Below are 12,819 nucleotides of genomic sequence, written 5' to 3' on the forward strand. Positions count from 1 at the left end.
TAAATTCCAAAAGCAAAAAACAAGCAACATGAAAACCTTTTGGTTATAACCATAATGGCCAGAAACCCCAGACCCAAGGTATAAATGGGTGTGAAACTTTTTGGGGACAGATGCTAAGACTGTGTTATACATGGCTGATAAGTTGTGTCTCAGTCCACCTCCCCTGTTCAGAGAGGGGTTTTCCAATTTTACATAGATGGCTTCCTTCACTCCTCTTTCAAACCATCTGTCTTCTCTGGCTAAAATGTGTACGTTGTCATCCTCAAAAGAGAGCCATTAATGGGTTGTTAAGTACTGCTAACTGTAGAAAAACAGGACACCACCCAGGTTTTGAACAACATCCTCTAATTGCAGGTGATTATTGGGTTGTTAATAGACCCCAGTCATGTGAGTCTCCAGTGGGCTCCACCCACAGATGTTCCAAGTTAAAAACCTAAACTCCACCAGTCTTTTAGAACTGAAGAAGCCGCTTGGATGAGTAGTGAAATGTTTTCAAGAAAACTCATGCAAGTCCAGTTGCCTTTATTTTAGGTTTTTTTTGTTGTTGGATATACCATGACCTGGACAACTGAGAATCTTCACAGACATATAACCATGTACATTTATTCATTTATCAGATGCTTTAATCCAAAGTGAGGCACATCTGGCAGAAAAGTAGAATGTGTGTGTTACAACATAAAATCCACCATTCTCTGATTATACCTCTTGACCTGTCTATCACATTCTTCCAGCACAAAATTTAATGAAGTGAGTTGGTATTTCGCAGGAGTCATATACTGGGGCAATGTGCATGAGGGGCTGAGCTCACAGGCATAAGTGATGTGGTGAGTGGTCATTCCAGTCTATCTTATGTTAACGGCCTCACAGCCCATCTTTTCTGCATTCAGTTCCTCTAGCAGGAGGATTTCACTTTAAAAAAAGACAGTGGAGTCATGAGTCACAGCCCTACCCGCATCTGTGAATGGGCAGCCTGTCTGATGCATTCATGAGAGACACATTACCATGTGTTCCACTCGACAGGAAACAGACCTCCTGAGGGTCAGGATCAACGTACTGGCAGTAGGTTGAGACAGCAAAGCAGTGATTTAGCACACCAGTCTTATTCCCAGGATGTACGCACACAGTGTGTGTGTCAATGTGCTGCCTGACTCTCCAATAAGCAGCTCTCCATAGAGATGCCATCCTTTCAATGCAGAGACTAACTGGTCTTCCAGCTCCATCCCTGACCCCTTTGTTAAGTGCCCAAGCCCTTGGCTCAAATTCTCTCCCCCTCTATTTATCCACTGAAGTCAACAGGTGTTATAGTAACAGAACAAAGGAAAACTGACATCATGCTTTCAGCAAACACCTGTGTATCATCAGCAAGTTTAAGGACCGACTGACAGCAGCTCATTTTCCTGCACAGACAGGGTTAATTGCTCTCGGACAAAGTGGAGGAATCTTCTAGAACTCTGCCAACCCACACACTACACATCATGCAAAGTAGGGAGAAAGACACATGCACACACAAACCAGTTCTTCCCTCCAGAATCATGAACAAACCCACCATTCATTGAAGACTCTCTGCTTTTGTCATGCCATACCAGTGAGTCTATCCCTGAGTAATGTTGTCAGATTTCCTTCACAAGGCCTCCTTGCCACTTAGGGAAACCAACCAGAAGACAAACAGGACTGTTACCAAACACCAGGACTAGTTCTTAATCCACCCATGGTTTGGTGCTGCACCATTCCTAAGAGGTGGCATGGTGGCACAGTGAGTAAGTAGTGCTACTGTCTCACAGCACCTGGGTGGTGTGAGGGGAAATGGGTTTAATCCCTGCTCGGTCTGTGTGGAGTTTGTATGTTCTCCCCATGTCTGCATAGGTTTCCTCCAGGTGCTCCAGTTTCCTCCCACAGTCCAAAGACATGCTGTTCAGGTTCCCCCATAGTGTGTGAGTGACAAAGAGATAGTGTGTTCCACTGGTGTATGGATGACTGAGCCTTTGTAATAAGGTGTGTGGACTGATAACACTACATAGAGTTCATTGGAAGTTGCTCTGGAGAAAAGTGTCTGCTATATAAATAAATATAAGAAGCAAAGGTCCCAAACTCCATATGGGACATGTGAAAAAAATCTCTGCAATCTTGTTTCGTGCAAAACCATCGGTTCAGGAGCTTAAGCTCCACAGGTGAGGTCTGGGCCAAAGCAGCCAGTGAACTTCAGGCAACTTGGAGTGAAGCAGGTCGCTGGCTGGGAAAGGTGGAAGAAGTCACACTGAGAACTGCTGTATGAAGGATAGGCATCCAGGGAGCCTCACTGGAACTGCTGAGGCTCATCCTAAACAGAGCTTGTTTGTCCCACTGAACCCTCCTCCTTTACAGCTTTTCTTCCATGGGATTGATGTTTTTGCCTCCAGATCTGTTTACAAACTGCACCAACAAACTGCAGGCTGCAAGAACATGCCTGATCCTTTACACCTTTTCCAATCCATCACAAATGGTAGGGTTTGAATCAAGGGTGATCAACTCACCATAAGCGCCTCAGCAAGAGATTAGCGGAATGTCAAGAATTAAATCTGATAATAAGCACACCGACTTGCAGAAGCATCTCTTTTATTGTGATTTGCAGAGACTTTTCCTTCTGCATTATGATGAATTCCCCCCATACACACACTTTTTAAGGGATATGCCTCATCCTTCCACCTTTTTAGTGAGTGCTCCTACCAGGCTGAAAAGCCAGAGGGTGAAGACGTCTGAACGAGAGTCTTTGAGTAAACACACAGTCATGCACGCACACATACTACATGCAAATATAGGAACACTGACAGAAACGGCAAAGCTGACAAAGACAGCAACATACAAACACACATACACATACACACACACACACACATACCACTCAATTACCTGCAAGAAGCACGGATGCCCATGGGGAGAGGAAGTGTCTGCAGAGCCTCCGTGGGATACAGCCATGTAGTGCTGGGCTGGGGAGGGGAGCCGGGAATGGATGCGCCTCTGGCGGCGCGGGAAGGCAGAGTGCCGATGAGGCAGTGTCGGCGCTTGCCAGTGAGAACCCTCCCCCTGCCCCCTTCACTGTCGTCAGAGCCAGCCCACCCCCTCCCCCACAGTGCTGATCTCTGACTGGCTAAAGCTGCTCAGCACTGCAATGCAGGTGTAACATTGCCACCTCCAAAACACAACATCATAGCCACCCCCCACTGCCCCCTCCCTTGCTCTCCAAATTATAAATTATAGCACGCAAGCCAGGACGAGGCTAAATAACACAGCAGACGGCTCACTGACAGGATTGTGTAGCAGAATGGCCTGGGTTTCTTCTGTCAGAGTAAAGGCTGTGTTTGGATACACTGTTCACAGACTGCTGTATATCCCACAGCTGTAACTGTAAAACACGTTGGAAGGAGCCGATCATCCGATGGGACGTTCATGCACTGTTGCGAATCATCTCCTTAATCCCTTTCTTTCTGACCCTCTAAGTAAAACCTCTTTGGCTCATGAACTTCAACCCACCACCAGGGATTCAAGCGTTAGTTGTGGTCTTGTCTGCTTTAACAATCCACTGTGGCCAGTTCTGAGTAAACACGTGTGTATTTCATTGTGCCATGCTGATTACAACAGCAAAAATTTGGGATGCTAATTGCTGTGTGAAAAATGTCTGATGCATTTTGCTGCCCCAGAGAATCAAAATAATTTATATGCAGTACATTTGTATAATCTGGGCATGAAAGCAACAAGACCGCAACAATGCCCTTGATGACTGTAAATACTTAAGTTGAAACTGAATGCCTCTGTTTACAGTACTCATGCCCTTTCCTAAACCATCATGCAGTTTATTCATGCATAACCACACCTTGGATGTCATGATACTGGAATGAGGACAAAGTCTAGTGCATTTTAATTTTTCTAAATATTTAAATTGCAGAATTTTCAAGAACAAAAAAACTGAAAAAAGATTTGGCTAAATTAAACTCAAACTGTTAAAAGTTAACCAATTAATCTAAACATGTAAAGCAATTTTCAAGCACACAACTCAATATATAACAAAACTATTTCTTGGAGATATAGAATTGAAAGGAACTGTAGTTTTTGCGTTGTCAAAGAATTTGTTAAAACCTGTTATTTATGTATAACAAGAATACTAGCATGTAAAATGGCTTTTAAAAAAATCGCATACATGATACGCTGGAGTGACCAGTCAATCACACAACCGGATCTCCCCTACTGCCCTATAAGTCCAGTCATGCTAGGATGAACTGTACCTATATTTGAACCAAAACCAAACTCCTCATCCTTATGTGCAAAAAACAGATAGCTGGTCCAACTTCCAGACACATTGCTGGGAAAGTAACAACCTCGGAAAGGTGACAGCAGTGCAATAGCTGCTAGGCAGCCAAACTGGAAAGTCACATTCACATTGGCAAAACAGATGCCTCCTCCCTGTCTCAAAGTGTACAACAAGGGACAGGGTGTTACCCAACATATGCAGTGTAATTCAGACAAACATAAAGACCACCTGTTCAAAACTGCCCATGGCAATATTACTACACACTGCTCACATACAAAGAGCCATTTGCAGCACAGCTACAAGAACACGACACGAAAGTAGCTGGAAGACAAAATGCTGTGCTACACCAAAACATGCTTTACAAATGAAATATGACTTTACAGTGAGTTAAGAGAGCACACATGTCCTCATACCAATGAAAGTCAACGATGCCTTGGCATCAACAAGGCTGGTGATTATCCAGTCTTGTCCATGACTGAGAACAACAATTTTCATGTTTTATTTATTCGTTCAGCTGATACTAAGTTCCAAAGCAGCTTACAAATGTTAGATTTAGTTATACAGCCACTTAAAAGTATTTACTCATTTAAGAGACTCATTTCTGTATTAATTTGGGGTACCTTCCTTAAGGGTACTGCAGCAGGAGGTGTGATTCAAACCTGAGTCTTTTAATAGGTCTTTTCATCAGGAGATGGAAATGGAGAGATAGGAGACAGAGATGGCATTGGAAATGGAGATGGCAGCTACCATGGTACCTGCTGCTCCCTTTGTGAAGTATTTATTTTCTATAGTATCTTTGCTTTGGTTTTAGCAAGCCCAGAGGTTTTGAATGAATGAATGAATGAATGAATGAAAAGTTCAATTAAAGGTAAATTTTGTTTGGCTGTAGCAGCATAAAATATTAAACATCTGTACACACAAACATACATACAGACATACAACGAAGACAGAGAAGTAAATAAGTAAATGAATAAATTAGGTGTGTAAATAAGCAAGTGTATTTACGTGCGAGGACAGAGTATATATGTCGCACATCACAATCAGAATAGTGTGACATGTAGATGGTAATGGTACTGCAAAATGTATTTTCTGTGAGTAAGTAAAGTTCTGTAAATAATGTAGACACTGACCAGTTGACTGTTAGTTCTAAGTCTGTTGTGAAAGATGCTTTGGACTCTGTGGCTGCTACTAAAATTAATTAGGGCTATAAGGAACTCACTGTGGTTCAATGAGTCTACATACATGTTTAAGTTAGAACGTGAAAAACTAGAATGTAAATGGAGATTAGCTGAATTGCACATTGATCACGTTGCATGGACTGAACGTTTTAAGTATAAGAAAGCTCTGCTTGCTGCAAGATCTAAATATTATTCTTAACTGACGATAGAAATAATGGCCGTTTCCCCTTCAAAACAATCGGAAATTTAATAACAATTCTGAAAGTCAATCTATTATTACACCTATTACCAATTACGAGGTATGATCTTTGTCAATAATAAATTAAGGACTGCTAGAGTGTCAATTAAACTGCCTATTTTACATTTTACTTAGCAGGCTTGAATATCTGGTTGTTATGTCAGGTACTGTTTTTCAACGGTTCTGAAAACCCTAACCCTAAGGTACAAATTGTCAACAATTTGTGTATAAATCTGTCTGCAATGCTCCATCTTTCTTGTGTAAGGTTATCTACGGTGTTTCCCAAGGTTCAATGTTTGGTCCGTCATTATTTTTGCTGTATATGCAGAATGCCTGATGTATCTTGCTACTGGGAGCCGACAACTGCGTTTAATGACTGAAGGGATCAGCGACCTTGGAACTGGAGAAATAATTGATTAGCCTCCATAGTTGATAGCTTAGTTATTACAATAGTATTGACTAACATTTGTACACAGTATTGTACTAGTACTAGTATTGACTAGTATCCACACAGATCCTGTGTCACCACAGCAGAATGCCCAGGATGGGTGGAAAGTGTGGAAGAAATATCTCTCTCCACCCGGAACCAATCAGCAGCAGGAGTCCTCTTCACCTTCACACAAGACACTCAGACACATAAAGACTTTTCACGACAACACTGGTCAATAGGAGAGGCCAGAAACAACTGGGTGTCTCCCCGATTGTTCCCCGTCGCCCTTTTTTATTTTACAAAGTTCCTGTATAATTGATTTGTAGGCGGTACAACAGGTGTATCAGTACTTTTCCACTTAGTAGTTCTTCACCTCTTTGTTCTCAGTCTCTGCTCACGCAGGTGGAAATAGCCAACACACAACATTCCTGTTTTTCTTAAGTAGGCCTTGGTAACAGGCAAGGCAGGAACTTCTGCCTGTGATAACATCTTGGTATGCAAGCAGGACCACATTCCTGCCTTTATCAAGTCTCCTTGGCACATCCTGTTTCACAGTGATTTTACAATTCATAGTGCAGTGCACAGCCTTAACATGTTACATACAATAATACACAGGGAAAGATGTTCAACCCCTCGTGCCAAAATCAAGGGGGGTTGGACACAAACCAACCACGCCACAATACTCCATCCCTCCCAAAACCCCACATACCCCTCACCCCCACCAAACAGTTCCCTTCACATGAAAAAAGAAAACTAAAAAAAAAATCAGCCCACATCATGGGCAAGCACCATCCTCCTCGCCAGGAGCCACCGCGAGCACTTCGTTGGAGTTGTCAAGTGGGCACCTTCCTTCGTTGATCTTTCATTGAATTGAGCCCACGACACCTCCAGAAGGCTCAACGGCGAGATCTGGCGTCCCAGACCCACCCCCCTCCATGCCCGCAGTGCCATCCCAGCGACTCCACCCACCAAAAAACCTCCCACCCCAGCCATACATCGACCACCAACAAACCAACCAACATACCACATCAGCATATGGAGGTGACAACAAAACTCAAACCATTTGATGTTCACATAGGCGAGTACTCCCCACTCAAGTGTGCTTCCCCCAAACACCCTGATGCCTCCTCATCCACAACCACTGACTGGATCTTTCTGCTACCTCTGACAAACTTTTAATCGCTGCTCTTAACGACTGACCCCTAAAACCAAACTCTAACAGTAGCGATGTGGTTGATTTTGCAACAAACCCTCTTGTACCGATCTCCACCGGTCTAATAATGCACTGCCAGACTCGCTCCCTCACCTCACCAGCCAACTTAGTGTACTTCAATTTCTTCCTCTCAAAGGCATCTTCCAATGCGTCTTCGAAGGGTATCTTTAATTCAATGAAGTACACTATCCGTGCGCCCTCAGAGCACAGCACAATATCGGGTCTCAACGCCGTGATCGCAATGCACTGTGGCATCTGCAGCTGTTTTCCCACGTCCGCTACCAACTTCCAGTCACGCACTTCACCCCACTTAAAACTCGTACCAACATGACCACACGCGTGACATGCAACGCTCTCCCCCTCCCGCACAAAAGAAATTACCTTATTTCTCCCACACCACAGGTGTGAATTAGCTTCAACCAGCTTGTTCTCCAACAAGCATGCCAAGGATTTTAACACTTAATTATGCCTCCAAGTATATCTTCCCTGAGATAAACTAACCTTACATGCAGATAAAATGTGCCTCAAAGAGGCTATACCACCACACAAGCTGCAAATCGGCTCTGTACCTACCCAGCGATTAAGATTCTGTGGAGTGGGGAGAACGTCGTAGGTGGCTCCGATGAGAAACTTAATACGACCGGCGTCCATCACCCACAGATCACGCCAGCTGATCTTCCGTTTCTCCACATGCTCCCAAGCCAAACATCGCCCTTGCACACCATGTGACGTCGCAGTTACCCGCCTCGTCTCCTCTTCCTGTTCGCGGATAAAACCAATCACCATCTTTCTCCTCTCCGGCAACTTAGCTTTACTCCACAACTTTATTCGATTGCTGGCACCGAGCCCCGCCCTACCTACCTGCACCTGACCGACCACATCCCTGTGCTCAAGCGCTGTCTGCGCATGCGCAACAGCTTCCCGTGGATCCCACTTACGTCCTGTTTTTAGACTTACAGGAACTGATCTCACCACTGGGTCTCTTGTGCCTGACAATGTTAATTCCAAGCCAACCTTGGCACACTTGAATTCTTCCACAAGACTAGTGAGTGGTAATTCCAAGACCCCCTTTCCATACAAAGCCACACTACTCAAACAATGAGGAACCCCCAACCATCTCCTAATAGCTTTGCTCATAACTCTTTCCAGTCTTTCAACCCCTGACATAGAGACCTCATATATAGTTAGCGGCCATCTAATACGAGGCAATAAACCAAACTGAAGGCACTAAACAGTTTCCCTGGCAAAAAAGATTTATCAATCCTATTAATTGCCTGCACTACATCCTCCCTTAATCTTTTAACCTGCTCCCTGTCGCTAAGTGAAGCATCATACCACCGACCCAAGCTCTTAATTGGCCTTTCAGCCACTGACGGAACCTTTTCCCCATCAATCTGGAAATTCTCCCGCGATAACTTTCCTTCAACTATCGACAAACTCCTACACTTACTAGGTTTAATTTTAATTTTAATTTTCAATCCGGCCAACTTTAGATTTCTATACAACTTCGTTAATAAGCGACGAGTAAATGGGACAGTAGTAGTAAGCACAGTCATATCATCCATATACACTCTGATTGGTGGAAGGCGAGAGCCATCCTTCCACCTCATACCCCCAACCACCCATCTTGATGCCCTTATTAACACCTCCATAGCCATGAATAAAAGCCAGAGGCGAGATTGTGCATCCGGCCATTATGTCAATCCTCAACCGCTGCCAAGATGTGGTGTATTGCTTGGTACAAAAATAAAACTGGATGTCTTCAAAATACACCTTAACCAGTCTCGTAATACACTCTGGGACTTTAAAAAATCAAATGCTCTCCACAACAAAACATGCAGCACTGAACCAAAGGCATTCGCCAAGTCCAAAAAAATCACATGGAAGTCTTTACCTTCCATCTTGGCCTCCTTTATCTGGTTCGAGATCATACTACAATGCTCTAAACAGCCTGAAAAACCCGCAATTCCTGCCTTCTGCACAGATGTGTCAATTAAGTTGTTGGCCAGCAAATATGCAGACAACCTCTGCGCCACAACACTAAAAAATATTTTCCCTTCAACATTAAGAAGGCATATTGGCCTGAATTGCCCTATATCTACCGCATCTTTCTCTTTGGGCATAAATACCCCTCCTGCTCGCCGCCATTCTTTTGGAATGATACCTTTTCTCCATACGACCACCATCTGCTTCCACAAAAACTTTAAAACGTCCGGGGCACCTTTATAAACCCGATAAGGAACCCCATTGGGTCCTGGAGCAGATGCTGCCCTCGCACGCCGTACCACCTCTTGTACTTCTTTCAACCTTGGAGGACACACGTCCATTTGCGCCACGATCTCCCCTAATGGAGGAATATCTGCAGGTACTTCAAAAACCCTCTCACTTTCACCATCGGTGTCCATTTCCTGCAGATAGCTCTCCAACTCCCTCCTTTGAACATTTAAACAACCAGACTTCTCTTGCTCAAGCAAGGACTTCACAAATTTAAATGGGTCCTTAAAAAATGCCACCCTAGCCTGCTCCTTCTTCTTTCTCCTCAATCTGAGCTTTTCCGCTCTCCTCAACACTACCAATCTATGTTTCAATTCTTCCTGCAAGATATTAATACCACTTCTACCTTCCTGTTTACAAAGATGTATTATCAGTTATTATGCTTAATTTCTATGACTATAACAATTTCTATGACTAACAAATTTGAACACCACAAAAGCCACTTGTACCCCCAGAGGTCTTTTGTCCCCATTCCTTGCAGTTTGGGAGTTTATTGTTTCATCCCGGGCCAGGGGCTTAGTCTATTGCTATCCATAATTCATTTAGTGTATTATCATCAAATTGTATTGCAATCTTATACAGTGCCTACAGTGCCCAATGCCACTCCGGTGAGAAGAGTGCCATCTAAAAACATAAATGGAACTTAACTGAAGTGAGGCGGTGCAAGGTGTATTGAGATGGCACAGTGTCACTCACTCAAAAGAAGTCACCACCATGGCTGTGTAAAAACTCATTATGGAGCCTGATGCTGCCGGCAGAAACAAACTCCCGAAGTACTCACTGGAACACCACAATTGGACAAGCCTCTGCTTGATCAAGGTGACAGACAGGGAATGTAAATTGTTATCCATGATCGAGTGGAGTTTTTCCAGTGTCTATTTCTATAAGGCATCCACTACAAAGTCCGGCTTCATTTGCAGAATGAAGCCAGCCTTCCTGATTAACTTGTCGATCCTGCTGGCATCATCTATGTTTTGCATAAGAAGACAGATTCAGAAAATATAAATAAAATGCTGGTTCTATTTTGATCTCTGTTTAAAATCGCTTCCACTGGAGAAAAGAAAATGACATGTTGTGTCATAGACATCCTCGGGGTGATGCCACCAAAAGCCATCAAAACCAGCCAGCTATGTAGACAGTGGCTCAGCCCCAGGGTCACAGGGTTAAAAGCTACACTGTTTACAGTCCAACCTACTGTTCAGTTCCCCACCAGAAGATCATTTGACCAAGTGACAGCATATAATGCCATTTTTTTTTTAGCACCCATAACATAGATCCCTTAAAGAGGCATACAAACAGGAGATTTTAGCTGAACTGCTCAGACAAAAATGTAATCACAACCATGAGGCTCTCGACACATGACATGCAGCCTGTTATGATTCAATTCTTACACATAATATTACATGGCAAATTAGCTACTCCAACCGACTAACTGATCGTGAGTTACTTACTAGTCACTTATGAGAAAATTATCGGGCTAAATAAATAAATGTAAATGCTCAATTTAGTGAGCTCCACTAAAAAAAAATTGGAATTAGCAGTGATGACCTGTAATTACAGCACTAGTCCACTGAACTCATTAACCTTAGGGTTAGTTTTAACTACCTTCACACCTTGTTTAAACAACACTTTCTCTTTAACAACTAGTCAATATACCCACAGCACTGACTCCCTTAACATGCAGAACATAATCAGAATATGTACATTCAAAACTGACATTCAAAATATTTATATGCAAGCAAAATGTATAATACCCTAAAATCACTGTTTACATTTACATATTTACATTTATTCATTTAGCAGACGATTTTGTCCAAAGCGACGTACATCTCAGCAAAAGTACAATTTATGCATTACATTAAGAGAAGGAGACATAGCTGCAGACATGAAAGTCTCAAGCAAACCTAGTTTGTTACCTACCACTTGCTGCACCAAGGTTCATCGTTCGAGTAGGTGCATAAAACACAGGACAGACAAATCCCGATACCCTCCCAACATATTTTTTTTTTATAAATAAGATACACAAATAAGCAAGTATACTGCCAGAGTAGTGGCTGAATAAAGGTTGTATCTGGGGATGCTTATGGAGTTACGATGCTTGAACAGTTACACCGTAAATGAGCTGGAGAGATCTTGGGAGAAGTGGATCTGGAAAAGGTGAGTTTTCAGACCCTTCTAGAATATAGACAGAGTTTCCTCAGTTCTGAGTGACAGGGGAAGTCATTCCACCACAACGGACCCAGAACCGAGAACCTCCAAGCTTTACCTTTCGTGTTTATATGAATTAGTGGTCAAGTGTCATTTACTTTTTTCAGTAGCACAAACATATTTAATAATACTTCTGATAAAAATTTTCTAGCTACATTCTCAATGTTATATTTTCATTCCTTCATTAACTGATTGTCCAAAGTACATTTTTTAAAACTATTTTCAAATACAATTTCAATACCACTTGAAGTAGCAAGGATGAAGCCTTCTTCCATAGGGGAAAATCTCAAACAAGCAATGGAGAAAAAAGATGATGTCTTTTTAAAGTTTTGTGTTGTAAACTGTGCCGTTCTCATTCTTAAGTGTTTCACTGGTGAGTGTTTCGTTTTACTCTTTTTAAAGTAAACAAATTACTACTAAAAGGCTTATTTTGTGAAGGTATGGAGTATAGTGTGTTTAACCTGCCTTTTAAATGCTCCATTTTTCACTTATTTTATATTTTGAACTCAGGACAGGTTATTCTTATTAAGCTGCAGTATTTGTGAACTGAAAAAGACTATTGCAAATATTCATAACAGGAAACACATGGAAGCACTGAAAGCCTCATATGAAAAATCTGTGCTATGAAAAAAAATGCATAATTTAAGTTTTTAATCAAGGTGTCCTTATGGCAGTTTGCCCGACAGCCTCAAAGTTGTGTAGCAGCAACACTGGCCACACACTTCTTTTCTCTAAAAGGCTGAATGATGGCAATATTGAAACTGTTACCTATGGACTCCGTAGTCCTGTTGGGGGACTTCAACACTCACGTTGGCAACGACTGGGAAATCCGGAAGGTAGTGATTGGGAAGAACGGCTTGCCTGATGTAAACCCATATGGTGAAATGTTACTGGACTTCTGTGCTAGGCATTGTTTGTCCATAACAAACACCATGTTCAAACACAAGGATGCTCATAAGTGTACTTGGTACCAGAGCTCCTTGGGCCAAAGGTCAA

At 42.6% G+C, this 12,819-nt stretch overlaps 1 protein-coding gene across 3 annotated transcripts in view; it reads right to left on the reverse strand.

Moving 5' to 3' along the window:
* srpk1b (SRSF protein kinase 1b) overlaps nucleotides 1–12,819 on the reverse strand; it is a 51,485-nt gene that overhangs the window by 21,301 nt on the left and 17,365 nt on the right. Inside the window, exon 1 of one of the 3 annotated variants that reach the window (XM_018758722.2) lies at nucleotides 2,887–2,999. The exons of the other annotated variants lie outside the window; for them this stretch is intronic. Within the exon in view, the coding sequence (XP_018614238.1) occupies nucleotides 2,887–2,909 (23 nt within the window). The 5' untranslated portion in view covers nucleotides 2,910–2,999. Of the gene's footprint in view, nucleotides 1–2,886; nucleotides 3,000–12,819 lie in introns of those variants that run through there. 3 annotated transcript variants of the gene reach the window in all.

The sequence above is a fragment of the Scleropages formosus genome, chromosome 2 (assembly GCF_900964775.1).
Source record: "Scleropages formosus chromosome 2, fSclFor1.1, whole genome shotgun sequence".
Classification (NCBI taxonomy): domain Eukaryota; kingdom Metazoa; phylum Chordata; class Actinopteri; order Osteoglossiformes; family Osteoglossidae; genus Scleropages; species Scleropages formosus.